Source organism: Cyclospora cayetanensis, unplaced genomic scaffold (genome assembly GCF_002999335.1).
Source record: "Cyclospora cayetanensis isolate NF1_C8 unplaced genomic scaffold, CcayRef3 CcayRef3_contig_2, whole genome shotgun sequence".
NCBI classification, from domain to species: Eukaryota; Apicomplexa; class Conoidasida; order Eucoccidiorida; family Eimeriidae; genus Cyclospora; species Cyclospora cayetanensis.
This window is the reverse complement of record NW_020312147.1, coordinates 320,607-347,457: the sequence shown is the minus strand read 5'-3', so window position 1 is coordinate 347,457 and position 26,851 is coordinate 320,607. Positions and strand designations below refer to the sequence as shown.

At 50.9% G+C, this 26,851-nt stretch overlaps 7 protein-coding genes across 7 annotated transcripts; 5 read left to right on the top strand and 2 right to left on the bottom strand.

The window, feature by feature from the left end:
• LOC34618828 (methionine aminopeptidase 1) lies at nt 1-2,731 on the bottom strand. Its single transcript, XM_026337744.1, has 8 exons — nt 2,358-2,731; nt 2,088-2,259; nt 1,753-1,967; nt 1,288-1,516; nt 1,046-1,110; nt 817-907; nt 321-537; nt 1-143 (listed from the first exon to the last, which is right to left on the bottom strand). The coding sequence occupies exons 1-8, from the start codon at nt 2,729-2,731 to the stop codon at nt 1-3; spliced, it is 1,506 nt and encodes a 501-aa protein (XP_026193529.1).
• Nucleotides 2,732-3,729: 998 nt separating this feature from the next.
• LOC34618826 (ATP-dependent RNA helicase DDX50) lies at nt 3,730-6,704 on the top strand. Its single transcript, XM_022732144.2, has 3 exons — nt 3,730-4,045; nt 4,373-4,536; nt 4,761-6,704. Exons 1-3 carry the CDS (start codon nt 3,730-3,732, stop codon nt 6,702-6,704), a joined length of 2,424 nt encoding a protein of 807 aa, XP_022587029.1.
• Nucleotides 6,705-8,631: 1,927 nt separating this feature from the next.
• LOC34618825 lies at nt 8,632-9,509 on the top strand. The gene is made up of 3 exons (XM_026337743.1): nt 8,632-8,727; nt 8,903-9,035; nt 9,367-9,509. The coding sequence occupies exons 1-3, from the start codon at nt 8,632-8,634 to the stop codon at nt 9,507-9,509; spliced, it is 372 nt and encodes a 123-aa protein (XP_026193528.1).
• A 2,376-nt stretch (nt 9,510-11,885) lies between these two features.
• LOC34618824 (exportin-1) lies at nt 11,886-19,984 on the bottom strand. Its single transcript, XM_026337742.1, has 21 exons — nt 19,865-19,984; nt 19,525-19,662; nt 19,178-19,321; nt 18,401-19,016; nt 17,936-18,134; nt 17,762-17,832; nt 17,426-17,608; nt 17,006-17,109; nt 16,655-16,834; nt 16,045-16,243; nt 15,777-15,896; nt 15,364-15,526; nt 14,769-15,053; nt 14,503-14,587; nt 14,290-14,357; nt 14,040-14,155; nt 13,531-13,625; nt 13,083-13,267; nt 12,472-12,622; nt 12,243-12,335; nt 11,886-11,945 (listed from the first exon to the last, which is right to left on the bottom strand). Exons 1-21 carry the CDS (start codon nt 19,982-19,984, stop codon nt 11,886-11,888), a joined length of 3,375 nt encoding a protein of 1,124 aa, XP_026193527.1.
• A 1,024-nt stretch (nt 19,985-21,008) lies between these two features.
• On the top strand, nt 21,009-23,774 carry LOC34618823 (zinc finger CCCH domain-containing protein 15). The gene is made up of 5 exons (XM_026337740.1): nt 21,009-21,191; nt 21,539-21,607; nt 22,079-22,486; nt 22,814-23,154; nt 23,528-23,774. The coding sequence occupies exons 1-5, from the start codon at nt 21,009-21,011 to the stop codon at nt 23,772-23,774; spliced, it is 1,248 nt and encodes a 415-aa protein (XP_026193525.1).
• A 368-nt stretch (nt 23,775-24,142) lies between these two features.
• On the top strand, nt 24,143-25,432 carry LOC113147381 (ankyrin repeat and LEM domain-containing protein 1-like). Its single transcript, XM_026337739.1, has 3 exons — nt 24,143-24,396; nt 24,634-24,791; nt 25,212-25,432. The coding sequence occupies exons 1-3, from the start codon at nt 24,143-24,145 to the stop codon at nt 25,430-25,432; spliced, it is 633 nt and encodes a 210-aa protein (XP_026193524.1).
• A 370-nt stretch (nt 25,433-25,802) lies between these two features.
• LOC113147380 (UPF0098 protein aq_1250-like) lies at nt 25,803-26,556 on the top strand. Its single transcript, XM_026337738.1, has 4 exons — nt 25,803-25,938; nt 26,004-26,068; nt 26,154-26,370; nt 26,429-26,556. Exons 1-4 carry the CDS (start codon nt 25,803-25,805, stop codon nt 26,554-26,556), a joined length of 546 nt encoding a protein of 181 aa, XP_026193523.1.
• The last annotated feature ends 295 nt before the right edge of the window (nt 26,557-26,851 follow it).

Sequence of the window (26,851 nt, the reverse complement as noted above, 5' to 3'; positions counted from 1 at the left end):
TCAATAACCCCTGTACAAAGTAGCACTTGGGCCAAAGGTTCGTCCACGAGGCTCGCTCTCCCTTTGCCCCTCCTCTTCACTCCACCCAAAAGTCGTGCAAGCGACCAGCCCCCACTTATGCGATATCTCTAGGGGTAGGCTACCTAAGAGGCCTTGTGGTAGGGGACTCCGGTGTAAAGTCACCTCATAGAGGCCTTTTGAGGTTCCCCTCAAGTTTCTGCGATATAAGTGTTACCGAGAACGCATTGCAACGCACTATTTAAAATAGGTGACCCGCATACTTCTGCCGAGGACGACGGGCCTTTAGGGTAGGTCGTGACCGTGGGTGTCGATATCCAGTTTCGGAGAAGAGGGGAGCCGCTTGGTCAAGATTTCCACCCCCTCTTCCGTGCAAAGGAGCGTATGCTCGAACTGGGCTGACAGAGAGCCGTCAAGCGTCACTGCCGTCCAATTATCGGGCCAAAGCACATCGGCTGGTTTCCCCAGATTCAACATGGGCTCGATGGTGAAAACGTGACCAGGCTTTAAGATGCCTACCTGCGAGCGCACCACTCCAAGCAGGCAGCGACTCAGAAAAGAGAGAAGAGCAACAGCAGTATCAGCCATAAGCCAACCGCCATGAAGAGAAAGTGGAGGCCGGTGCATCGGAGCACCATTAACAGCAGTCATAAAACGATCCATGAAGCCGCCAGAAACAACATGCGGAACAAGAGGATAAGGTTGAGAAGACGAGGTGAAACGCTTTGAAGCTCTTCCCATCTCATTGCCCGACGCAGCAGGGTCGCGCAAGTAAGACTAATGGCTTTTATAGCGCACCGCCTTGTTGTTTCTGTAATGAGGAATACTGGGAGCAGTGTGGAAGAGTTCCCCAATACCGTGTCCACAATAAGAACGAACGACAGACAGCCTGTGGGCACAACAACACCTAGGGCAAGGCATCCGCTGGCTCCATAAACTGCACAGAGATCAGACTTGGGATTTCGAGCTCAGGCAAAGGGTGTAGTGTTAGGGCTTCCTAGTTTCTCGATAAGGTTTGAGTAACTACCCGTGTTGGTCAGCCACTGAAGAGACAATGCGGCCGATATCACGATACATCATTCCCGGCTTGCACTGTGCACAGTACACAAGCGCCCACGTCCCAAACACACGACCAGCAAAAGGCCTCAATTAAAGCTCGCAAAGCTTACTGAACTCGCACATGAAAAAAGACAGCACAGGACCAATGACAGGGGCCAGAACAACAGCAGTCATTGCATCAGTTGCGCGTTCCACATTGCTGCGGCTCACAGCCTTCACTGCCTCCATTAGGGAAAGGTAGGCGCCCTGCAAGAGCCTTCTGCTGTCCTCTGAAGCGGATGAGGATGAAGAAGGCGGGGAAGCAGCAGCGGACGGAACAGAAGATGTAGAAGAAGCGGGAGAGGAACCAGTGCATATATACGTTTCATTGAGGTCCCCATGCATCCCTTGATAAAAAACCGTGATGTCCACATTGACAACGTCTCCTTCCTGCAAAGGCCTGTATAACAAAGCCAGACCACGCACCCCCAGAGCTATGAAGAGATACAGGCTCACATTAAGGAATTTGATTGCATGACTTCTGGGCCGTGAGCAACGCTCCCGTTCGCCGGCCTGATAGGGGATGTGGCGGTTGTACATACACTTTATCCTACATGGAAATCCCGTGGGAGACTACCTCACCACGGCAAGGACCCCCAAATATAGAATTTTGCTGGATATCTAATCTAAATCTACCTGTGGTCAGGAATTCCGTGGCAGATGACCTCATTGACGCTGATGCAGCAAGATTTAGGAAACCCTTGGTAATTTAGGGGAGAAGGATAGGCGCCTCTAGAGCAAATAAACTCATGGACTGCCTTGTCAATTTCTTCTGCTGTAACCCCTGGTCGGATCAACGAATGCGCCAAGTCCAATGCTTCTCGTCCCAGCAAGCATGAAGCCCTTAACCGCTACAGAGGACCAACAATAGCGCAGAGTCGGACGACATTCAGATTGCAACCTGAAAAGTATCCATTATTTAGGGGAAAAAAGACGAATTTCGGGGTTCGTGAGCAGCTCGCTTCAAATACCTCGATCTCCTCAGGCGTATGAACCCGAATGGCATTGGACCTCATAGCCTGCTCGCCTAAAGGAACCCCAGTGGCGGCATAATCCGGCAACGGCACGCAAGAAGGAACAGTGCGACGCGGCGATATAGGCCACGGACGAAGGGGGCCGGTGAACTTGTAGGAGATGAATGCGCTGCAGAGAGGTCGAGCAGGCACAAACCGAAAGGAAGCCTCGGATTCCCCCCTTTCACCGAGCTCCTTTACGCCAGGTTCAGTCTTTCGAATCCTTACCGTAAGTGTGGGTCCCTTTTCCACGGAATTTGGTCGTGTGGATCGTAATTACTTGGACTGAGATGACTGAGGTTGCCTTCTTTATCCCTCTCTCTTTCAGCGAGCAGCAGCCTCATCACCTCATGAATTCTTTTGTGGCTCGACCAGTTCGCTTTGAAACACTCTTGGGAGCAAAAGACATTAGGCGAAATATTGAGATCTACACATTTTGGGCAGCTCAAAAAACGCGATCCTTCACCAGCAGATACGCCGCAACCCTGACATCTTTGAGCGGCTGCGCATGCCGCTGAACAGACCTCAGTTGAAGAGGCGCCGGAGGCCCCAGAGGAGGAGGAAGAGGCCTCTTGGGTGGAGGGCGATGGCGCAGACTGCATCTTGGTAAGCAGGATACGAATCGAATAAGATTGAGAGGTAAGGTGCCGTCTAGGGGCCCTGACTAAGGCGCCCAGTGGGACCTCTGGGGTCCGTTGGCGCTCGCAGTATTGATGAGCCAAGTCAAGACTGCGTGGAAAGGCGTTCGCTACAGATTTCGTGGCCTTCAGAAATGGGAAACCCGCGCGCGCAAATGCCAGCAGGCGACGATGAAAAAGAAGGCAGAGGGTTGAACCTTTATTATAAGTACAGCTAGAGCTTTTTTTTGCATCATATGAACCCGTAATGAGAATGTGGGAAAGGTTGAATTCAAAGACAGACGTTGAGAAAACGCCTCTTTCCTCTTTAGCAGTCCTGGCATCGCGCGGGTTCCAGGTTGAGGGCCCACGACTCTCAGGGCCCCTCCTCTTCTACCTTGGATATTCTATGCACTTTTCTTCATGGGCTTCTCTTGATATGCATTTTCAATCCTTTTATATTGAATTCGACGCAGAAGAGGCCTTTTTTGCTGCTGCTGCACCAGGCAGATTGTAGTTGGACCACGGCTCCTGCCCCACACTCGTTAACCCCCTTTTCGCTTTCAGCGCTTCTCAGTTTTTTTCTTGTATTAAACCTTGTAAGTACTGCAGAGAGCCTTGACCTTCATAACGCGCGTCGCTTGATGTTTTGCCATTACTTTTACTTTTAACGAAGCATCACGCACAGAATCCAGGCACAGGGGCAACGGGCTGTACCGATCCAGGAAGATCCCTGATTGCGTAGCAGCTTACTTGCAATAAAGAAGAAAACGAGGCAGCAGCAACAAAGAGCGAAGGCGTAAACAGGCAGTGCAAGAAGGCTTTCTTCCTTGCATTTTCCTGGGCCAGCTGGCGCCCTCGCCTTTCTGCACGCTGCGTGCTCACGGGCAATACCGGTGCCGATCCGCTTCGCCCTTCGCACATTTCGTGTGATTCCTGCACGACCACTCGCGCGGGCCAGGCTTTTAATTCCAACCGCGAGAATGGTGGCGACGGAGAGAACCCGCAAACGGCGCGAGCCCTCCGCAAATGCCGTTATGGACGCGCCTGCAGACATGGAGGAGGCCCTCCGAACAACCGCCAAAGGGAACAAGGAGGACGAAAAACGAAAGTCCACTGCAACCAAGTGCATCAAGGCAGACGGAAATCAAGACCCAGAAGAAGGAGGAAATGAGGAATTCGCGCGAGGACAGTTTGACCGCTTTCCTATCTGCAAGGTCACCCTAGATCAACTGAAGACTCTCGGCTTCCAACGCCTTCTCCCCGTGCAATTCCTCTCCTTTCATTTGGTCCATCAAGGTCCGTGTCAGCTCCAAAACATCCGCCTCTGGGCGCCCCTAGCAGTTCGGTACACAGTCTTGAGGTTCCTTGTATCCCACTTGGAAGCCCTGCACGTCTATGGGGAAACACCCTCTACCTCTATCGCCTTCTGTGTGTGCAAGGCTCCTGAGCTGCGCTTTTCTTGCTCTTTGCGGCTTTTTCTGCCGGCTCGCTCCCAAAGCACCCACTCCTAGCCTCTTCGCCAATAATGCGATCGATCACGCCCGCCTCTTAGGCTTTCGGCTGCATGAGGCCGTAACCCCCCTTTTCAATGTTCGCCGTGTTGCGTGTTGCTTTCCTCTACAGGCAAAGACGTTGTATGCAAGGCTCGTACAGGCACTGGCAAGACGTTGGCCTTTGCTCTCCCCCTGATTGAACGCTTCTTTTCTAATTTGGCGAAGGACTCTTTCAAGCCGAAGCCGCCCTTACGGGGGCTTGTCAAGAAGCAGCCCGGAACGCCGGAGCTCAAGGTCCGTCAAGAAAGCGAACTTACACTGACAGAGAGTTTTACTGATATACATTAACAAGTGGAGACTCTAAACTGGCTCCCCAAAACCGTCCAGAGATACAGTCCTCCTGGGGATCCCCTCGCTGGTCTTTTTTCATCGTGTTTTATGCGCCAACCTAAAACCGTAAGCCTGGACGTTAAACGCAACATACTGCGAAAAACTACGTCTGTGCGTTCTGTGTTCAGGTGGTAGCCGTTCTGCCCACCCGCGAGCTGGCGCAACAGGTGCACGCGGATTTCCAGCGCTTAGCGGTTGGGCGTTTTTCTTCGATTTGCATCTTTGGGGGTGCCCCCGAGGGTCCTCAGATAACTTCGATTCGGTCGGGTTGCAACGTGCTGGTGGCCACACCGGGGAGGCTTTTGGACTTCCTTGGCAGAGGCATTCTGACGTTGGAGGGCACGGAGGCGGTTGTCTTGGACGAAGCAGATAAGCTCTTGGAAATGGGATTCAGGGAAGATATTGAGCAGCTACTTAAGCTCTTGGGAGAACAGAAAAAAGGGAAGGACGGCGACAGCAAGCGAGGCACGGCGGTAGACGAGAGCGAAGACGATCGCAAGAAAGGCAGTCACCAATTGTTGCTGTTTACTGCCACCTTTCCCAAGTGGGCTAAGGGTATTGCCGAGGCTTTCATGAGGCACGATCGAGCCTTTGTAGACGGGACTGCCTATCAGCAGCAACAGGAAGGAAAGGAATCTGGCGTGACTAAGCATATGCCCGGAGGTTCGGGTTCAGGATCAGGTCTTATTAGGCACCTGGCCCTGCAGTGTCACTGGAAGGGTCGTGTGGACGCCTTGCCTCTGCTTCTATCCCTTTACTGCCAAGATGAGGCGTCTTCTGCTGGCGCTGGAGAAGGGGCCGGTAACGCGCCGGCAGGGCCGCAGGGGGTGGCGGCACCCGTTTCTTCGTTGTGTGCCATCTTCTGCGAGACAAAGCAGGAAGTCAATGAAGTCGCTCTGAATTCGTGCATCAGCGGTTCTGCTTGTGCGCTGCATGGTGACATTCCACAGCAACAGCGCGAAGCGACGCTGAAATCGTTCAGACAGGGCAAATTTAAATGTCTTGTTGCCACAGATGTCGCCGCCCGAGGCCTCGACATCGCAGGTATTCGTCTGGTGGTACAGATGAGTCCACCGAAGGATATCGACACGTATGTGCACCGTGCGGGCCGGACGGGGAGAGCTGGCAGAAGAGGAACGGCGCTGCTCTTCTACGGCAAGGGCGATACAGACTTTCTTGCCCAGATCGAGATAGAGGGTGCCTTTCAGTTCATGCGCGTCGGATTTCCGCAAGGAGAAGCGCTGAAGAGGCAGCGCTTCCTAGCCACCGCCCAATCTCTTTTCCCCTCACTCAAAGTCGGATCTCTTTCTGGAGAAGGAGAGAGAATGGGGGAGGAGGAATTGTTGCAGAAGCTTTCTAAAAAGGTCTTGAAGAAAACCGCACCCGAGGACGCCATCGCTCAACTGTTGGGAAGGCTCCTACAGGATGAAGCTGCAGCGGGGGCGGCCACCACACCCCAGGTGTCCCCTTTAACGGGCCGCCAAGAATTTGTGTCTTTTCACCTCGTCTTCGATCCCGCTCCGTCGCCGCCTCTTCAAGGTTCTTGCGCGTACGTCTGGCGTGCCTTGAAGAACCGCTTCACGGAAGAAAAAGCGACCTCTCTGATAGAGAAGATCGAGTACATGACGCTTACCGCCGATGGATGTGGGGCTGTCTTCGATCTCCCAGCAGCAGAAGAGGAGCTATGGGAAGCCCTTGTCCTAAGGCCTCTGCCCACCATGCTCGACAGCAGAGGAAGGAAAGCAGGTTTCACTATCAAGAGTATGATTGAACTTCCGCCACTGCAAGACGGCCTCTACCTTGCGCGGCAAAGCGCGGCACAACAGTCACAAGGAGGTGCCCGAGCTACGCAAGCAGCACGCTATAATCCGAACCACGTATCTAGCCGTAGGGGGGGCAGGGGTGGAGCGCCTGGAGGCAATCGGTTCGACAGGCCTGGCACTCACGGGGGCAGGCCAAGTACCCATGCAAGAGGAGGATTGAGAGCACCGGGCCATAGGGGGACAAACATGAGCAGGGGTGGAGGAAGGTTGGGCGGACACGGACCTGCCAAACGGCAGCGTGTCGTATAGGGCAGACGGGTGATAGAAACCGATGATGAAACTTGGCGAGATAGCTCAAACATCTGTGTGGCACTATTTTCACTTCCCACCATTCCGTTGCTGGGTCCCTTTCTAAGTCCGTGACGTGTCTTGTCGCCATTTCTTTTTGTTTTGCCTGCTTCCCCCTCCATGCAATTCGTTTACTTTTCTGTATCGCATGTTTCTGCAAAGGAGGCAGGTTTTCAATCTCTGTATCTTTTCAGAAGAAGCAGAGAGGAGGGACATAGGGGCTGGCATAGGTCAGCACCTGGAAGACAGGAGAGGGAAACGGGGGAGGGCGTGTGCCGCCTCGCCTTCGCTTTTTTCTCAGTCTTCTCTGGTCTCACGCCGGTTTGGCGTTGCTTTGATTTTCGGTGAAACCTTTGGTGGGGGCTTTGTAATGGATTGTGAGCCCCTTGGATGCTGCCATCCGCATCTATTCTTTCTTTTCTCTGTTTTCCTCGCATTGTACATGCACTACGCACTACATAGGTTTTTTCTTTGCCTCTATCTCCAAAAGCCCTAGGGTGTTCGCAGTTATCTGTGATGCCCACGCTGTACATCATAGCCAGCTACCCCCATCAATAGTTCCGTTATGTCAAGAGCCGGCGAGGAGCTTGCACTACTGGTTCGATAGCCATTTGGGTATGCACTTGGAAAGGAAAAAGTGAGAAACCGGAAGTACGGAAATATCAAAGCAACTTAAATGACATGGGCTTTTGCAGGGTTATTCTTTATGATAGCGGACTGTGCAAAGGCTTCGCCTAGAGCAAAATGTGGCAAGTTACCCGAGCACGTGCCTGCAACTCCTTGGCGGTTTGCTTGCTGCTATCGGCTTTAAAGGATTTTTGCCTTGCTGGACGGCCGATATCCAATTTTCTGGGCACGGAAAGGCAGACATATATCAGATAGCTCAAGTCCTACATCGCAACGTGTAATGAATACTGTCAAGGAGTAACAGTGCACCTGTAATTCACGCAGGTGTAGCTGCGGGGTCACCCGAGGGGCGTAATGAACAATCTGCAGTCTCATCTGTCTGTCGCTGTTATCTACGGAGAGCGCCGTGCTACTGTGTCGCCACCGGATTGAAGTATTTCAACGCTATTCTCTAAACGCTGTAAAGGCTAAGCATGAGTATCCACGACTAGAAAACCTTGGGACCGAGGTGGGGGAGTGAATGCATTTTAAAATCTGCAGGCGAAATTAGAAGAACTCTGTTTTTAAGGAAGTACCAAAGTTCTTGGATAGTAAAATCACATTTTGCACAGTGCTTAGATCAACTGCATCCGTCAGACGGGTTTTTCTTCCACGCCTAAACTAGACTTCCAGGATAATGCTTCGTCACTGTCTGGCTTACTGTGCAGTAGGAATTGCTTAAAGGAGTCGTGATAGATACAACAAGAGCTATGGGGCACAAATAAACATGGATTTTCCTATGTGCCACGTCATTTTGCGTTCAACAACTTCGTCCTGCCAACAGCTGTGTGGTTTGTGAACAACGTAGACCTTTTCCAGGTTTGCACATTAAAAGAATGTCACTAAGATGCAATATTCTACAGCAGGATTAACGAAGAAATTTCACGTGTAAGCGGCATTCTTGTCCGTTTAATCTGCTGGAGAAACCATGTTGAGTTTCGCATCGAGCTGCCGCAGTCGGAAATCGCATTCCCCCTGACACTTCAGCTGCGGAACGGCGCATTTTCCACTCAATTGGAGATCATTTTTTGCCATTCTATATGATTTAGTAAAGCTAATTAGCCGTCTGGAATCAGAGTTCGAAAAACTCTTTCCTTTTGCCTCTTTCCTTTTGTCTAGACCTTGAAATTCAGCACCGCGTCCACTACAGCATACCTGCCTGCTGACTAGTAGTTGGTCTTCTACTGCTTATTCGAGATTTACAAAAACCCTATTCACTAAAATGAAAATAACAGTAGAAGCAACAGATATAAGGGATGACAAAAAGTACTACGCCACTGTCGAGTCATGGGAAACACTCGAGACTGTCCGGTCCATTGTAAGGCTCCCCAAACCTCGATTTTTCGCCTCCTTTTGGGTGCACCCCTATTTGCTGTGATTCCTGTTATAACACAAGGCTTTGGACGCAGGTATGATGGACATGATGATGCAATGCTTTCGTGTAGCCGTCTTACTCCGGTATTCTCGAGTACGTAACGCGTTGCTGTTCTCAGCTTCAAGAAAAGGTTCCAAATGCAACAACAACAAACCAGCAGTTTTACGTTCAAGATGAATTCATCAATCCAACCATCCCCGCCGATCAACTACGGAAGAAATCGAGGGCAGCGGGCATGCTGGACGATAACGGTGCGAACTTTCCAACCCAAGACTCCGTGAAGAGCTGGCGCAGAATATTGGCATACACACCCTACATTACTCTATGAAACCATCGAGCCATATATCCCTTGAGCTAGGACGTAACCTGAGAGCGAAAAACACGCCCATCCTTGTATATCTTACCAGCTGCAAGTCCGCATCACCAAAAACTCCACCGAAAACCGTATCTCCAGACAACTACGGGTTCAACGGCCTTGGTGAAGCATATGCGGCCGTGGCTGTGTTTGACGCTCTCTGCTTTACAAGTTTCTTTGGTGCCGGTACACCGATTCTGGTGTTGTTGTTCACTGCGTACGTTCAGAAGATGAAGGAGAACCCAAACTCGCCCGTTGTTTTCTGTATATCAGCCCTACCCCGCTTGACTTCGGTAACATGATGCTAGACGGTAAATGGCAGAAACACCAAGAGGAAAATTACCAGAAGGGGGAGGCTACACTAATTTAGACCATCAATTCCTTGTATGACCTCTACAGGAAAGGGACCTTTTTCTGTGCTTTCGGTCCCACGGTGCCACCTGCTGCCTTCACCCAGTATGTATATTGGTTTTGTTTTCTTTGTGGTGCCTCCATGCAATGCCGCATCATGAGTTCCACATACTTCCTTCTGCACACCGCTTTCTTTGTGTTGCCCTCTCCGCCCATGATGCGTAACGGCGTGCTGCTTTGCATTTGAGGCATGTCTGTGTGTTCGCCCCAGATCTCATCCAAAAATTGAGGGGCAAGAGGAAAGGAGAAGTCAAACAAATTATTTTTCGTATGCAAGTGGCAGGGAGTGAGAACAAATTTTGCATCAACGTCGACTCGGCTTCAGTCACGGTTAGTCCAGTAACTGATTCAAAGTTGTAGGTTGTGTTTTGGCCCCGGTGATATCGACCGTAATGCCATAGCTACATGACTTGGAGTTCAGATTTCGCGGGAATGGTTTACTACGCTACATAATTAGGTGAATGACTTCAAGGCGAGTTTGTTGAAAACGCTGGGGCCGCCTTCGATAACGGGGTTTACGCAAGACAATATCCTGCTCTACGAAAGGGAAAGACAACAAGGAAGGCCGCTACAAGTGAGCAGATCCACGCCCTCAAATCTAGAAACCGCATAAGGGCAGAGCATTGTCTCCAGTGAAGGAGTTTCGCCAGCCTAACCGGCTTGCTCGTAAATACCGCAATGCAGGGAGTTGCGCATCAGCATGTATTATATTAAGCCATGCGCATCTTCGTTCGTACTAATATATGGAGCATACATCTCTTTACGCATACATAGGTGGGATTTGGGGTGTGTTGGATGTGTGTTCACAATACCTAAATGTGCCGATACACGTAGAAATATCGCCGTGTATGAAATAGATCAATGGCAAGGGAGTAGATTCGCTTAGGGACGCACCGATAAAAGCCTGTTTGAATGTATTGCCATACATTTCTAAGCATACGGACGTCCGCTTTATATACATGGAAGTTGATTTCCTTCTTCTGAACGCGTGTCACGTAATCAGGCTGCAGTCAGTGCCCACGGGAGCGCTCAGCATGCAGGTTTTCAAATATCCTACAATGGGCTTGATACTCTTCAGTATCTGTCTCTGCTGAGCTTTTCTTCAGGGAAAAGAGATCCAGCCTCTTTTTGGGACAAGAATAAAAATCGACATCGATGGGTATTTGATGCACGAACCTGTAATCCTGCGCATCGCTGTCAAGAAGTGTGAGCCATCAGAAGAGGGAGTCACGGAGTCGCCAAGAGGGCAGCGTGCAGTTTCCAGTGCCGAGATGCTAGCCGCGCGATTGCGTTAGACCACACTGAGTCGTTCAAATTGGACGGCTGCCATGCAGGCTGCCCCAAAACAGGGGGTACCTAGCTGCTCGGTTATGTGTATGGCCGCTCTTTTTCTTTTTGGTGACTGTTGGGGTGCAGGCATGGGGTTGGCAACGATAGAGAAGTACGACATATCGATGCTCGATCACCTGGTCGTGGCAGATTTGAAGGGTCGTGTGTGCAGCGCTATGAAAAGCTCTTCCAACGCGGCGGTCGCGCAAGCCCCCGTGAATCCCCACAATATTCGCCTCAAAATAAACGTGAGAGGGGGCTCTGTTTTTGTCGGCAGGCCTTTCGCTTGCACTGACGCAAGTATCGTGAATTGGCCCCCTGTTTCATTCTGCTGCTCTTCTCAGCAATATGCTTGACGAGCGCAGGTGTGCGTACACCCCCGCTTCCTCTACAGCGTGTTGTTCGTAAGACGAACATGTTTAGTGCGGTCTTGTGGGACTTGTGAACTGCCTCAGGGCTATTCCGTGTACAAGAATGGTGTAAAGCGCCTCGTGAAGAAATTCGGCATTCCCCCTGATGAGCTCTGGCTGAGGGCATTTAAAGTGAAGAACTACTCGCCAGTGAACGTTTATATCTAGATGTAAAATGTAGCAAGAAGAATTCATTGCATAAACAGAGCTGAGGCACGGTGAGCAGTCCACTGTCTGCCGTATTTCTGCCCTTTCTGCTCCGTCAAGACCGGACAGCACCGCAAACGCAGCTGAGATCCTCCCTCTCTCTCACACCCGTGTAACGGTATCTCATGGATAGGCTAGGTAATGCCCAGTAGTCAGAAATGCAAGAGCTGCTAAGCCATCTGGTTGGCTGGTCTAGCACCCCTGCAGTACCTAGCTAGCTAGCCCCCACCGTCCCCCCCCTTCCCGCACAGGCGCACTTGTGCCCTTTAGCCGCAGAAAAGGCCCTCGATTTGGGGCAACTACCGGCAGCAACACAATTCGAGCCCAAGGGCTCAACCCTCTGGTTTCCTTATTCGAGGCGATGAGGAGACGGAGAACACAGGCAGCCGTTAGTCATCGAGATTGCGGATCGAGACCATGGACTCGTACTGGGGAAGCATCCCAGGCACCTGAGCAAGAGCAGCCCATGAATATAATGGCCTTGTGAAACGACAAAAAGTGGCACTCTTTCACGGGAACGCGCAAAGCATGTGCTGTAGGGTGAACTGCACAACGGCGGTAATGGGATACCCTAAACTGCACAGACACGGGCAAAGAGAGCCCTAGAGAGCCGTGCTACTACGAAGCGCGCATGCAGTGCGTAGACGCAAACACTTCGCCAGTCCAGAGCCGAGTTACTTGCTAGCCAAGCGACGGCGCACAAAGGGAATAGACACATCAAGGGGGAGGAACGCAGTGTGGAGTACCTGGCCTTGTTTCTGCCTCTCCAGTTCTCGAGCTCTCGCTAGGGCCTCCTCCCTTTCCGCCTCGAAGAGCGCATCATTGTCACCAGCGAATTCCTAAGCAGCACACCTCACAAGACGACAGACACGCACAGCCGCTTTTGCGTGGATCTGGCATCTGGCGCAAAGCCTTTACCTTGCACCAAAGCCCTTGGCAGTACGGCTGGTGCACCGCCCCTACTGCCTCAATTACCTTCAAGGAAATAAGGAAGTCACGCATGTGCTGCTGAAAGCGTGCGGGGTTCGCGTCTCTGCAGAAGTTGAATAGGTCAACGACGAAGGCCTCTACTTGCTTCTGGTTTACGGTCTGGAAGCTCCTCCCGAGGAGGTCGATCAGGCTCTTCCTGCATGCCACATACAGGCAGCAGCGGCAGTAAAGTCCAGGCCACAATCGGGGAAGGAGGGGAAATGGAGGGGAGGAGGAAGGGGGAACGGCAGCAAAAATGCTGCAGCGGCTACTGCCGCCTCAAGAGTCATGAGCATCGAACATGTCCCAACACACAGCTTTGTGCGTGGAGGCGCCAAGCGCCGTTGCACAAAAGCACGAAAAGGGGAATACAGCCATCCGGAGGGTCCATAGATGTAAAAGTCAACAAATCAGGCACTGTGATTTAAAATGAGCTTTTCCCAAGCAGCCACCGCTGTACTGCTTCGCGGAGGTGCGAGAGCACACAGTCTCTTCATCCCCTTGCCTACGGGTACAGCTGCGCATGCGCCTACTACTGCCGCAGGCCTCGCTTGCTTTCCACACAGCTCTCGCCTGCTGTTCACAAGCGACAGTGTGGCCAGAACGGCGGTGCTTACGTGACGTTGTCTTGCGTCAAGCCATTTGCCTCGTCGTGCACCAAATCAAAAGCGACAATGCGGAGCAGCGTCATGAATATGAGGGTCTGGTATCTGAACCCTGAGCGGTGCAGCCGGTCCGTCAGGACCATCAGGATTTCCTTCATCAGGCTGAAGTAGTAGGTGCTGCAAAAGTCATTCAGCACCTGAGCAGACCAAACGCATTCCAAAGGCACACGGGCGAAAGGGTGTGGGAGGCCTGAAGGGTCGGTCTTCAGCGCAGAGCGGTGGAAAACGCATCCGCGAAGGCTCAATATTCGCACGAAGGTGGAGAGGAACGAAGCTGGCTGAAGCGGAGGGCAGCATCTAGGCCGCTCAGGCAGCCGTTCGTGTGTCTACACCACGCATTCCTCTGCCCTCAGCAAAGCACACTGCACGCCAGAGTAAGGGCAAACGAAAGAGGACTTGCCTCCCTCTTGCCATCTATCAGCTTCTGCAAAAACTCGTACGTCACTTGCAGCCCCTCCTCCGCGAGACAAGGATGCTCGTGCTTAAAGGCCCAAACTAAAACCACAAACCAAGGCGCAGCACGCCAATAACGAGTTCCTTGAAATTTTTAAAAGGCTTGGCATATAAGCGGCTGGATGGCGGAAAGAAACACGCAAAAGGGGTCATCCACACTGCACGAGGAAGTGCGTGCAGACGAGAACGAAGACAATGGTGGGGGAACGACTGAGGGATGCTTAGAGAGGTGTGAGTAGAGAAGACACAAAGAGAGACAGAGACACAGATAGAGAGACAGAGACACAGATAGAGAGACAGAGACACAGATAGAGAGACAGACAGAATAAGTTTAAGAGAGGGGGAGACAAACATCGAAACAGACAGACATGCACATGCATACATTATGGGCTCGTAACAGCGAGCCGCATGCGTAGAACAGAGAAGGCGATGCAGACGAAAGCGTCCCCGACTAACCTAAGGATTCTACATAGGCTTTGAGCTGAGAAGAGGGGAGCGCAAACAGGCCATCAAAGCAGTGTTGGTTCGACGCCTTCAAGAGTGCGTAAAAACGTTCCCGATGATCAGGATAGCTGAACAAATCGAGCACAGCACCGATACACACGCATACACCCGAAACTTCTACACTGAGGCTTTCAGTCTATGTGCCCTGCAATCTGAAGCCAACAGACCCTAAGGCCTGAACCGCAGACCGTCACAAGCGCACCTCTGGAAATCGGATTTTATCATTTGCAACGTCGAGTCAAAGATATACTCGAATATTACAGGTAGGACCTGCACACAGAGACGCCGATCTGTGTTCCTGTAATGAACCCCCCTGGATGATTTCAGCTCCTAAAGACGACATGAGAGCCAAGATTTCTCTACACTTTCGACGCTGCGAGGCTTCAGCAACCCCGCCTCTAGTCCTCTGCCCTACCGAGGAAATGTGAGTATCCAGTCTGGACATGAGAACGGCTAGAAGGGTCAGCACTTCGCAGTCTCTCGTGTCGGGTGTATTGTCTCTGCAGTTCAAAAGGGCAAATCCGCAGCCGCTGCTGCTGCTCAAAGTGACTCCGACAGGTATGGGTGTATTGCGCCGCGTGTCGCTCTGGCGGGATGTCTGAGGGAGGCTTTAACACAAATTACCCCCGTGCCCTTATCCCCGAAAAGCGGGCCGCTTCCGGTGGAGGTGTCTCCTCCTACCTGTAATCTTGAAGAATCGGCTGAAGAACCTGCCCGACCATCTCCTTGACGATTTCTTTCCTGCCCTGAGAACCTCCGTCTTGCGCTGCCTTGTCCACATAAATCTCGAGGAGGTGCAGCGTCTCCCTCTTGAAAACATGGAGGCACTTTAAATCGGCATGCTTGATTCTGGACGGCCCGCTTCGCTGAACCTCCTGGAGGATGCGCTGTCCATACATTCCGTACAACTGCATCATTTCGGGGTATAAGCGCATGAGCTGAGGCGTGAAGGCGGTACCAGTCGACCTGAGAAGGCGACAGGCACAGAGAGAGAGGCCAAGAAAGGCCGCCATCAAAATGAGAAAAGTGCAACACCGACTGTCTGTACGCGCGACGCGAAAGACGCACACAGGGGAGCCTCTCCAGCGAAGGGGAGGGTTCTGCTATGTGCGAACAAAGCAACTGCGTGAACAAGGCGGGGGGATATCGAGAGACGCAAAGAGAAAGAGAGAGCTAGCTATCTAGCTAGCTAGCTTGCTGTGTCTCTCGGTCTGTCGGGCTTCACACTCAGCTGCTCTGAACAAAAGGCCTTTGGCTCTACTAGCCTTCCGCTCACTTCGCAACTCTTTGATTGATCCTCAGAATATGCACAAGTCGCCTCGCTGCCGTCGGGTCGAAGAGAGCTTCTGCAAAGGACTGTGCTGCCTGTACAGTCTGACTCCAAACTCGCGAGCAGTTCGCCATCAAACCGCTGATGCATTCGCTCTTGGCAGAATCGGCTAAGGCGCAAGCCACGCAACGCACCACACGCCATCAGCCGCAACGATCAGCCTCCAAAGCGAACGGGAAGAGGACCGCACCGAGAACGCATGCACGAGTTTGAGAGACTCAAACATATACATATATACACATACACACATATGGATGCATGCACCTACAAGAACAAAACTGAAATGTAGTGCGTCTGTCTGTCTCTCTCTCTCTGTCTGTCAAGGTTTTGGACGCAACAGAGGCTTCGGGAGAGCTTACGGGTAGCAGAAATTATGTGCCCCACAGCCTCAAAAAAGAGGAGCTGCTGCTTTTCATCCAGCGCATCGGTCTGTTGTGTGTGTCCCTCAATAACGCTAATCACAAAGCTTCGCTGATCCTCTAAAACCCCAACACACATGCACATGTATAGCCACACCATGCACCGCCCTAAGACCACCCCACACTCCAGTAGCACACTACACGCCTCCTAGCCTCAGCAAATCGCCAAAATAATGCTTTACACCGAAAAGAAACAGCTCTGTTTTACCTGGGTGAGTGGCCGCAATAGTGTTCTTGCACTTTTGCGCGACTTTCAGGAATGTTTCACAAGCCATGTCTTGGACCCCCGGAAACGTCTCGTGCATAAACTCAAAAAGCTTGGCGATAACTGTCTTGAGGAACTTCCAATGAGCCTTTAAAAAGCGCGGATATTGGCCGACAACGTACATGATGTTGCTCGCAACAATCTAGAAGCAGACAAGCCCACACCGCAAACACCAAAATATTTCTTTCGACGATATGCGCGCGTTCCTCGGAAGCATTCATGGCCACTCCCTTGATAGAGGGCACCGCCCTCTAGCTAGAGAGTCAGATATGCAAACCCCTCACAGAGTGTGGGCACTGCAGTCTCAAGCTATTCGTCAGACTGTCCGTTAAGAATCTCAGCTGCCCCAACAACCCATGACGACTACAGTCCTGTCGAACGCCCCAGAGCTTCAATATGTATGCAAAAAACCATAGGGGGCAGCACGTTCCGCCAGCCTCACATCACGAGCATGCAGATTGAGACGCACACGTGCACCCCCTCCCTATCTACTACGCTGCTCCTCCCTCCCCCCGCGTGGTGCTGCGCATTTGAAACCCTGCGTGAAACTTACGGCCTTGTTTCCCTTCCCCCGCATCGATTCGCAGAGATTAAGCAGGCTGCGAATGACTTCCACGATGAAGGGCCTCTCGATCGTTTCGCTCATAGCCCCACTAATAGATCCGATGCTATAACAGAGCCTGTTAAGAGACGTGGAGTTCCAACAGTCTCCCTGCACCGGCGCCTGCAAGCACTGCACATGGACGCCACCACACCCGAACCCAAAGCGCAAACAAACATCTCTATGCGCATCTTTTGTAAGGGCCCTTGCTAGCTAGCTCCCGCTACCTAACACGATAGTATGGCTGGCTGGCCCCTGGCGACGCTTAGGAGGACTCTCAGCAAGAAGCAAAAGGGATCTAACCTCGGCATTCAGAATTGTCAGCATGATTCGCTGCATATCAACTTGTCCCAAGTTCGTCAAAAGCACTTGGGTGCACCTCATGGTGTTGTACAAAGACACCTCAGCTGCGCCCCGGCAGCAACAGGAAAGCGCACATCATAAAAACCACAGCGAAAAACAAAGGTGTATTTGGATGTGCGCGCAGCCAGTGTGTTATCACGGGGTCCACATTCCCTATGAGAATGTATCCGCTTCGCTTTGTTTTTGTTTCTGCTACGCATGTGCATCTATAGGTGTTTTTTTCTCTGCCTCTGTTTCTGTTTCTGCCAATGGGTGTATCTTCGCTCGCAGACCCATTGTTCTGCAGTGCCCCACCAATAGATGGATGCAACCGTTCACCCTGTGCTGCCTGTGCCTTTCTCGCCTGGAAAGCGCGCTCACCCGTGTCCACCTCATAGTCTCTCGTCACTTCACCAGTCTCCTGATCAAACTGAATATAAATCTCTTGAGGCTTCGCCATCCTCCGAATAAGCACAGCCCTGACTTCGTTCAATATCCCCTCGTAGTGGCGCACGCGCCATGACAACTCCGCGGGGGTCAGTCCTCCCGGGCTCACCGGCAACCCTAAAAAAACGAACAAAAAAGTGCAAAAAGAAGCATTAAACACCCAAGCGATGCATCATTGCTCGCCTGCAGACGTCAGGTGGTATCAGACGCGAGAAGCAGACCGCCTGCACAACTTATAACAGAGCTTGCAGGTTGAGAAGGGAGGCTCACCTTCACTGCCGGTGCCAAGAAGAAGAGGCGCGTCGGTGCTTCTGGCCTGTGCATTGTTCTGCAAGCACACACTTGCCTTCAGATCCAGGAAATGTATATCACACACGCACACACACGCAAGCCGTAGCCGTACAGTTTCTCCCGCATTTAGGGGCCTCGCCTCAGGGTGTCTGCCACACCTTTGCCTGCTGATTCGCCTCGTGGAGGAGTTTTTCGGCGAACGAAAACCAAAAGTCCAAGCAAATCTGAAAGGTCTCCTCGTGACTTATGTTGCTCATTTCCACCAAGAGCTGCAGAGTAGACACGCAGCTGTTCCTGTTCGTCTCCTTGTCCAAGGGCTCCACGACAGTCTCGCGATGATTTCGTAAGAAGGCTGCACGCCGACACCCAGCGCAACCACCGCAACGAAACACACTGAGACAGCTGAGACGGCCATGAGACGAAAAGACGCCTCTTTGCACCCCCCACCACGTGCTGTCTCTTCCCAGAGCATTTCCTTGCGACCCTTTGAAGCCTCATGCCTTACGCCCCTGCCCCTCCCTTTTTTGTTGCCTCTGGTGTCAGTGCCCTTCAAGAAAACTGCCGTCCCCCCAAGCCTAAGAATTTCGGGAGGACACAGCGCTTCACCACTCTTCTGACCTGTAAGGCAGAGGGCTAGCTGGCAATAAGTCGTCTCCCAGAAAAGCCGCATTTGCGGCGGCACTTTCGCAGAGTCTTCGTATTGCAGCGTCTGCCTTGGTAAACAGACAGCCCTCGCGGTCAGCTCAACCCAAAGGGCAGCTAGACGATGCTTAAACGCCGCGGCCTCCTCCGGAGACAGTTGAAGCGAAGCCATTTCAGTAACGCAGCGGATACACTCCGGGCGATACTGAACGGGTTCCCAGAAGTTCTGGAGGAGGGTTTCTACCAAATCCGTTTCAAAGAGAAATCCCAAAGGAACCCACTTGAGGAAGTGGGACAGACATTTCAGCGTTTGCTGGACCAAGGATTCACGCATACCCGAGGGAGAGGCGATGTAGCTCCTCAGGACAAACATGCATGTGTCATAAACCTCCTGAAACTGAGCTGTCAGTTGATCCATGAGTTTGTCGACTCGCTTAGAGACCATTTCATTGCGACCAAAGTCAAAAACCTCTTCAGATAACATATTCAACAGTCGCATGTTGTTCTCGCACAGAGACTGACTTGAACGGGATGACTGGCACACCTCCGTTATGAATGTCGGCCAGCGTTCAGGCCACTCTCTCTTCACAATCTGCGTATACACCCCAAAATGCATGAAGAATAGAGCGTGAAAACGCGTTTTACTCATGGCGTGCATACAGCGCCCAACAACCCCCATATCCTACGTGGCACACACCCCACCGCTTGCGAAACGCCTTCATCAAACCCAAAACAACAAAACGCAGGCCATACCTGAATAAGGTTTTCGTTCACCTTGTTGATAAAATGTTTTTCTGTATGATACTGCTGCGCATCACTAGCCAACTGAATTGCTAGCGATGTCACGAACGCCTTTATACCGTTCCTCTCTGACTCTGGCAGAATGTTCCATCGAGTCTGCAACAGCGCGCGCCCAATCCCAGCACTCCGACGGCAGCCGAAAGGTAATAATCCTTGCTGCTGTTATGCAGTCTGCTGACCAGACAGAGCCTGGACTCTGTGACACGTGGTGTATACACTAAATCTACGATACACAGGGCTTCTTTGAGATACATAACAATATAGGGCATAGAGCACAGCCAAGATGCTCAAAGTCTTACTGTAATCGCAGATTCGAGAATTTGTAGAGCGAAAAATTTGGTATTTGCATCCTGAGAGACGTTCAGAATGACCGCTACGTGCGTCCACGCATTGGGGAGATTCTTGAATTCACCCAAAACGCGATGAGCCACATCCCTCTGCAGAGGCACCACAAAGCGAGAACTCTGGGGCGTGAGGCGTGAAGGACTGGGCATAAGAGACCTCTCGGAGGAGAAACATCACCAGGTAATAGGAGGACAGTGCAAAAGCGAGTAAGATCACGGAGGGCGAAGTGTGCAGCAAGCTGGAAAAGGGGAGAAGACACTAGAGGTGGCAGAGGAATACGGGGGTTTGGCTGACCGAGTGCTGATCTGTCGAACCGAACATGGCGGCAACAACCCTATCGAGCAGATGGACTGAAGCCTCATTGAAAGGAAGGCTACTGTCTAAGAGAGCCCGTGGATCAGAGAGGGGCTCCATTGCTGCTGTTTCTGCTGCTGCTCTGCCTACTGGTGATACGACTGCTACAGTGCGTTCTGTTGCTTGAAAGCATCTACGATGCAGCTGGACACAGATCCCACTGGTCGTATCGCCTCTCGCATGCACAGAGATGGGCGCAGAGACGATGGGGGAGGTCAGAAGCAACCCCGAAAGGCTGGGGCGGCCAAATACCACCCGCTGGAATTGTAGGCACAGTCTCAGAAGCCTCCGAGGACGTAGAAGGAGGGACTGAGAGAGGCTGCTGCACAGGCGGTGAATCACAGTTGAGGAAATGGGGCTTTACAACTTGGCAGACACACTGTACCTTGAGCACAGAGCCGAAGGGCCCCTAGAAAACTACAGCGTGAGGAGAGGTATACCAGAAAGAGAAGAGGGCTTGGTCGAGGTGTCTGAACACCTCAGCGCCTTCGAGGGATATTCAGGAAGAGCCCGTGTGCAAAGAACTCCAGAGGCTAGGTACTAGTGTCTAGTGTTTAGGGTTTAGGGTTTGCATGCCAGCCGTCGGGGCTGGCTGGGGTTGTTGGGGCCGGAGTTAATGCTCTGTGTGTGCGCCTATTAAGTCATTAGTCTTTGCAGGGTTTGAAATAATACGTTGATCTAGTTGAAGTTGATTCGCTCCTCGGAAACTAGTCTCTTGCGCAGTCGTATGAAGTATATGCGCCCCTCCCCGAAGCCCTATCCCGAAAACATTCACACCCTTAGGGCTGAGTCTGGTTTGGTGGTCTTGGAGCTCGTCGCTGTGCTTGGGGTACAGGTTCTTTATGCTGCCTCTTCTCTCTACTTTGCGATGTTTGTGTTCATATAGAGCCCTCTTAGTTATACTATTTAAGGCCACATTTTTCTGCGCCTGCGGCTAAGGCTATGCTGCAAACCCTGGACTGAGGGAAGCAGCACCCAATTTACACACCCTTCCTCATATTACTTGTCACCTCTGCTGCCTCCCAGTAAAGTACATCTCTAAAGGGTCCTCGGAGGGCTTTTCTGCGCGGTGGTTTATTTCCGAATGTTCGCGAAGCGAGGTCTCCCGACAGGCGTAAGAAAACGCCACAATGCGCAAGATACAGAAGGCGAGGCGCCCTCTGAACGGGCCGTTAGGTTCTCTGACGGGAGTGACGAGGAACACGCAAAGATTGTGAAGAAGAAAACAGGAAGCCGCCTGCCGTGCAAGCATTTCCTAATGGGTCGGGTGAGCAGATGGCGTCTGTTTAATTAGGAGGGGTTTCTGGTGTTCCCAAGGAAACGCAAATATTGAGCCCTAGGGGACTAACACCTGGATGCAGTTAAGCGTGGCTAGGATTTTTTCAAGGGGGGAAAGCGACGGTTGCTGCTGCGGTGAGCACTATAATAGATGTGTGTTGTTTGCGCTATGGGAACAAGCGAGGGGGCAGGAGGCTTGCATGTTTTGCGCCCCGACATATACAGATATAGGTACATATGAATACTCTGGATTTTATCTGGAGGGTTGAGTTGGCTTTTGATCTTGGAACGATTTGACGGCTGAACTTGATGCGCCATGTTGTTTGGGGTGTACAGACAAGCGATGATTCCGTACGAAAAATGAAAGCTACAGAGGCCCTCGCTCAGCAAAGCAATCGACAGTTGGTGCGCTTACGATCATTCCTCTGCTAGCGTATCTTGCCCATCCTTGATCCTCTCTCTTGCGCATTCGGTTGAAATGGACTCCAGCAGCAGTCGACGGTTTGTCTTTTATATGCACACACCGTGACTACTTTTTGCTGTTGGCTGGAAATCCGCGTGGTTGACGTGTATGTCAGGTGTAAGTGCTTTGGGTGTGGTGTTGGTTCGTTCCATCCGAGTGTTTATAGCCGTTGATATTCTTGAGTGTTCATCAGTTTGAGTCCTGTGGTGTTTTGTGCCTGTGTGTGTCTGTGTATGATTATGTGTGTATGTGTCTGGACGTGTGTGTGTAGCTATGTATGCATGCTCCTGTGTATGTGTATATGCATGCACGTATAAATACATGTTTTTTTGTGGATGTATCTGTGTAGGTATGTGTGTATGTGTGTGCACATGTGTGTCTGTATTTTGTGCATATGTATGCGTGCTCTGTAGAATTTGGAGGATGACGGTCGGGCGACTGCAGTTTTGGACGTGGACCCAGACAAGTCAACGGATCACCGCGCGATTTTGGAAAGAAATTTCAAGATTGGGGAGATGATAGAAAAGGGGGAGCTGGAAAGCGGCATCTACAGAGGTATGGGGGCGTACAGACACTACGTGAAGCCCAGCGAGGGAGCCCTCTCCCGGGCAAAAAGCACAGGTCTCTACGGCCCAGTCCGGGGGTCTAACAATGTGCGCTTGACGATGTATGTGGACTATAAACCGGAGATATGTAAAGACTATAAGGAAACCGGGTACTGCGGATATGGCGACTGCTGCAAGTTTCTGCACGATAGGACGGACTATAAGGAGGGATGGCAGGTCGAAAAAGAATGGGAGGAGCTGCAAAAGAAGAGATTGGTAGGGCACGCCTACGCAGGAAAAAAATAAAGAGAGGTGGTGGAAGGGGCAGACTAAGTGGGGGAAGGGGGGGCGGGGGACTAAGGGATGGCAGCATAATCGTCCTCCTTGTGGTAGGCGCCACATCGGCGGCATTTGTGCCATTCCGTGTTGTCTTCCGCTGCTTCTCTTCTTGTGATTTCAAAATATGAGCGGTGGTATACATATATATATATGTATACATGTATATGAATTTATGCCGAATGCATAGTGCGTGGCTTTTTCCTGCTGGGCTGTTAGCCCCTCGCCATATTGTATGACCCGAAAGGATACTGTGTGCGAATTTAGGAAAAGCTGCGCCGCCAAGCAGAGGGTAAGGAGGTGGAAAGTTCGTCTTCCTCGTCAAGCAGCAGCGAGGAGAGTGAAGACGAGGACGGGCTTCCTTTCGCCTGTTTGAAGTGCAGGGAGAGGTGGAGGCTTGACATGGCCCCCGTAGTAACTCGCTGTGGGCACTATTACTGTGAGAAGTGCGCTGTGGAAGAATACAAGACGACCAGCAAATGTAGTCAGTGCGGCAAAGAAACTCACGGCATTCTGAATATCGCAACCCGGATTATCGACAAATTGGAGCGTAGGCAGAAGGAAGAAGAAAACAAAGAGGCTGAGGGCGCTGAGGAGGAACAGAACGCGTCTCTTACGAAACAACTTACCGCGAAAGCAGAGAGCAGCGAGGAGGAAGAGGGGGAGGACGAGGAAGAGGAAGAGGAAGAGGAAGAGGAAGAGGCAAAGCATGGGGAGTCGTAGACGCGACTTCTAATTGCATAACAAAAAGTTCTGATTATTCCTAAAGGATTGCTCATAGCTAGCCCTCCTGCTTCTAATTTGCAAGGCCATCTCAACGGAGGGATGCGCAATCCACTGCAGCAAGAAAAAAGTGTCCACCACGTTGTATGCGTAGAGGATTTCCTGTGTAACCTGTTAAGGGCAGGGAAGCAGCTGCTTTGCCTGGCTTCTCTGCTTCTACTTTTAGCCATAAACTTTTCTGTTTTATTAAATGCATAGACGGCTAGTTGCCCGAGATCCGTATCAGCTTGTCGCGTACTCTTCCAGCGGTTACATAAATCTGGCGAGTGATAAACTCGAGCTTAAGAGCTTTGTTATTGCATTGAAGAGGACGGCCACTGAGCTAGGACACTCGGTGAAATGGCTTCCTCAGCTGGGTGCTTGCAGGAGATTTAGGCAAGCGAGTTTGCTGATGCCTTGTTACAAGAGTGTGGGTACGATAGGTAATTTGTATGCATATTCATGAATTCTACTGAGGCTTATATCAAAGTTTTCAGCTTTTGTATACTTCACTCCTTGAGCTAGATTGAGTGATCGGCGCATATGTGTTGAGGACACGTTCTCAAGTGACCTTCGCAGCAATACGCCTACTCCGCGTGTAAAACCGTAGATGTAAAACAATTTCGATATTAAATAAGGCATTGTGTCGATAGGAAATAATCTAATATGTGCGTTGGCTTTTCTCTTTTCTTGACTGTTCCCTCATACCCGTGCCTCCACATGCTGTGCATACCACTTCCAGGAGGAGTGAGAGTACTCTTCTCACATTAAGCGTTGCAAAGAGCCTGATTAAAATTGTTCTAATGATGCTATGTACCGTATGGAAAGGTGAATATGGCATTCTATGCTCTCCAGGAGGCGGTGAAATCGGGAAGGAGGGACCTGGTGCTCTACCAGCTCCTGAAAGCGCCTGCAGCAGCTAAGGAAGCTGACTGCAACGGAACAACATGTGTTATTTTGGCGGCCAAATTAAACAATGAGGCAATTCTTAGAGAACTGCTTTCACACGGCGGAGACCCTGAAGCGGCTGAAGCCTTCCAAATTGGGGCAAACACTGCATTGCACTTTGCTGCGCGAAACAAAAATGAGTGAGTGACAAAACAAATGGATACAGATTCCAGAATAAGTGCACTAATAAGCCGCAATACGGATGCAGAAGGACACTAGGGTGCACTTATATAATTTTATGCCTGCAAGCTCCTGCTCGTTCATAATGCATTTTGAACCAGATGCAATAAGACTTCCCTCCTCTCTGTCTGTTTTCCCAAAACACGTGACGCTTTAGTCATGTATACGGATGAAGTTAGCGCACATTTTTGACTCAGGGAAATGATTGCGTGCCTCTTGTCCTTCGGGGCGTCTCCCAACCGACAAAACGCAGTTGGACAAACCCCTCTACATATTGCGGCTCGGTTCGGGTGCAAAGGAGCAGTTGAACAGATGATGGCTGTGGGAGCCAATCCAGAAATTCTCGACCAGGGTGGTAAGGCTTGCGATTCTAAACCATAGAGGCGACTCTTTGTTTCTCGTAATGAATGAAAAAAAGAGGGAATTCATGGAGCTTGGAAGCATAAGAGGCAGCTAATCACGCGGACAGGATATGTTTCAAGTACTTGCATTGACTTCAAACTAGAGAGCACGTAGCAAAAATTGTATGCGTCTCTGTCCCTAGTATCAGTTGTTTTAGAAACTTTTTTGCCACCTACCTCCATCGAGCCACCTTTCTGGCTCTTTTGTATCATGATATTCGTTGATCGCACTCCATGGTGTAGTAAACTCACAACAACCCTTATTTAAAAGCATGAGCCAGGCGCCTTCACCACTTTGCATATTTCTAAAAGCTTGATGCAAAGAATTCAGAGCCTTTGCCAATCAGCTCGCAACCCTGTTTCTACCGATACAGGATTGGATGCGGCATACTGGGCAGAACACGGGAAATACAGCGACCTCGCACAATTGCTACCACCATCCAAAAGTTTGTCAAGTAAGGAATTGGCAATATTTCAGCTGCTGTGCATGGAACAACTTAACCTCACCATGAAGATGCCCCCAAAGAAAAAAGCCAAGGGAAAAGGAAAGAGGCGCTGTAAGTGGCACACAAATATGGGGATACGTTTCACATGAAGTCTAAAGTAAGTAGATCCAATTTTTTATTGCTTTCCAGCTGTTAAAGGATCCTTCTGTATTTGTTTTTCTGAAGGCCACAAAAAGGTGGAGAGCATTAACTCGTTAGTACACCTCACGCGTTTCTATCAATTGCTGCAGATATCTGCATGTTTTCTCTATAAAGTTTCATGTTCGCTTTTGTCATTTTGAGCAGAAACCACGGAGATATTCTGGAACGACGCACAAAATGCTTTTTAAAATAAGGAAAAGGCGATTGATCTCTTCCTGCGTCCTTTTTTCTTTGTTTGCCCCTTCACATGCGGCATTGGAGCTTTCAAGTTTCGGTACGGAATCTCTGAAGCAAAAAAACAGCTACAGTGTAACAGCCATGGAATCCGGAGGTGTGATTTTAGACTTTGGTGCTTCCAGCTGCTCCAGTGAGGACAAAAAGAGCTCGCTTCCGGATAAAAACTTTGGCGCGGCATGCGGCGACAGAAACTTGACCCCCGAGGTGTCATGGACCAGTCAGTGTGATTAAAGTGAAAACAATCATTGGTTATCAAATCAATCATTTAATGTTCCACCATAGGCGCCCCATATGAAACTGGTTCTTTTATCCTTACGATCACCGATGTTTCACGCGAAGATGGTGTGGTGAGTCGCGCCAGCACCAAACTCTTATGACCGTGTAGCACATGCTTCATGAATCCCGTCCAAACTCATGAATAAAACGGCTCAGCACCCTCATTTGCTTGTCTGGGACATACCAGAAAACGTCAGCAAGGTGAGTTTAACATACTTCATCGTCTTCAAAACGACTTACTCAGGAAAACAACAGCTGAGTTCCTCTATGGACTGGAGGGCCATTGGGGCCCAACTGGGAAGCACAGGTCCCTATTCTGGACCTTGCCCCACCTCACAGGAGGCTTGCATTCGCCTTTCACTCTATGCCATAGGTATAGTATTCTTGACTCACGTACAAGTGCACCATGAGGCGTGACATGAACAGCGCAGCTGACAGGAGCCTTGGGCTACCTGAAGGTGCAACGTACGAAGTGCTGCACCGAAAGCTAGAAGAAATAGCTGAAGTTAACGGTAGGTCTCTTGACTCTATGTGGCCTTTGAGATGCATGACATTCTGACGTAACCACCACCCCCCCTCCCACACAAAAAAATCTCAGGAGTGCTGGATGCCGCAGTGCTTTATGCGGTCGCCATGCCACACCAACCCGATAAACTCAGGACTGGTTCATAAGAGCCTCCTTCCATCAATGAATTGAATGACGGATTTATCATCCTTGAACTGGTGTACACACTCTCCATCGAATGATGCAGTTCACCTTGATACTGATTCAAAAATCAAACTCAGCTGATACAACGAGCTACGCAAAAAAGCAGACATACACGAAGCAAAGCGAATGAAGCCCTTCGTGTTTC

Bases quoted from the DNA above. Each gene is read 5' to 3' on its own strand.
- LOC34618826 (XM_022732144.2), top strand. From the start codon at position 3,730: ATGGTGGCGACGGAGAGAACCCGCAAACGGCGCGAGCCCTCCGCAAAT. The intron at 4,046-4,372 runs GTCCGTGTCAGC...TTTCCTCTACAG, and splicing joins CTTTCATTTGGTCCATCAAG to GCAAAGACGTTGTATGCAAG. The intron at 4,537-4,760 runs GTCCGTCAAGAA...TTCTGTGTTCAG, and splicing joins CCGGAACGCCGGAGCTCAAG to GTGGTAGCCGTTCTGCCCAC.
- LOC34618823 (XM_026337740.1), top strand. From the start codon at position 21,009: ATGTTCGCGAAGCGAGGTCTCCCGACAGGCGTAAGAAAACGCCACAAT. The intron at 22,487-22,813 runs GTAGGGCACGCC...GTGCGAATTTAG, and splicing joins AGCTGCAAAAGAAGAGATTG to GAAAAGCTGCGCCGCCAAGC. The intron at 23,155-23,527 runs GTCTCTTACGAA...TTAAATGCATAG, and splicing joins GCTGAGGAGGAACAGAACGC to ACGGCTAGTTGCCCGAGATC.
- LOC34618824 (XM_026337742.1), bottom strand. From the start codon at position 19,984: ATGGAGCCCCTCTCTGATCCACGGGCTCTCTTAGACAGTAGCCTTCCT. The intron at 17,110-17,425 runs GTGAGCGCGCTT...GCCGGGGCGCAG, and splicing joins AGACTATGAGGTGGACACGG to CTGAGGTGTCTTTGTACAAC. The intron at 15,897-16,044 runs GTAAAACAGAGC...TTGGGGTTTTAG, and splicing joins TATTGCGGCCACTCACCCAG to AGGATCAGCGAAGCTTTGTG.
- LOC113147380 (XM_026337738.1), top strand. From the start codon at position 25,803: ATGGAATCCGGAGGTGTGATTTTAGACTTTGGTGCTTCCAGCTGCTCC. The intron at 25,939-26,003 runs GTCAGTGTGATT...GTTCCACCATAG, and splicing joins CCCCGAGGTGTCATGGACCA to GCGCCCCATATGAAACTGGT. The intron at 26,371-26,428 runs GTATAGTATTCT...TGAACAGCGCAG, and splicing joins CCTTTCACTCTATGCCATAG to CTGACAGGAGCCTTGGGCTA.
- LOC34618825 (XM_026337743.1), top strand. From the start codon at position 8,632: ATGAAAATAACAGTAGAAGCAACAGATATAAGGGATGACAAAAAGTAC. The intron at 8,728-8,902 runs GTAAGGCTCCCC...TGCTGTTCTCAG, and splicing joins TCGAGACTGTCCGGTCCATT to CTTCAAGAAAAGGTTCCAAA. The intron at 9,036-9,366 runs GTGCGAACTTTC...GCGTACGTTCAG, and splicing joins GGGCATGCTGGACGATAACG to AAGATGAAGGAGAACCCAAA.
- LOC113147381 (XM_026337739.1), top strand. From the start codon at position 24,143: ATGGCATTCTATGCTCTCCAGGAGGCGGTGAAATCGGGAAGGAGGGAC. The intron at 24,397-24,633 runs GTGAGTGACAAA...TTTTTGACTCAG, and splicing joins GCTGCGCGAAACAAAAATGA to GGAAATGATTGCGTGCCTCT. The intron at 24,792-25,211 runs GTAAGGCTTGCG...CTACCGATACAG, and splicing joins AGAAATTCTCGACCAGGGTG to GATTGGATGCGGCATACTGG.
- LOC34618828 (XM_026337744.1), bottom strand. From the start codon at position 2,731: ATGCAGTCTGCGCCATCGCCCTCCACCCAAGAGGCCTCTTCCTCCTCC. The intron at 2,260-2,357 runs GTAAGGATTCGA...ACCTCTCTGCAG, and splicing joins AAAAGGGACCCACACTTACG to CGCATTCATCTCCTACAAGT. The intron at 908-1,045 runs GTAGTTACTCAA...TTGTGCCCACAG, and splicing joins TCAGTGGCTGACCAACACGG to GCTGTCTGTCGTTCGTTCTT.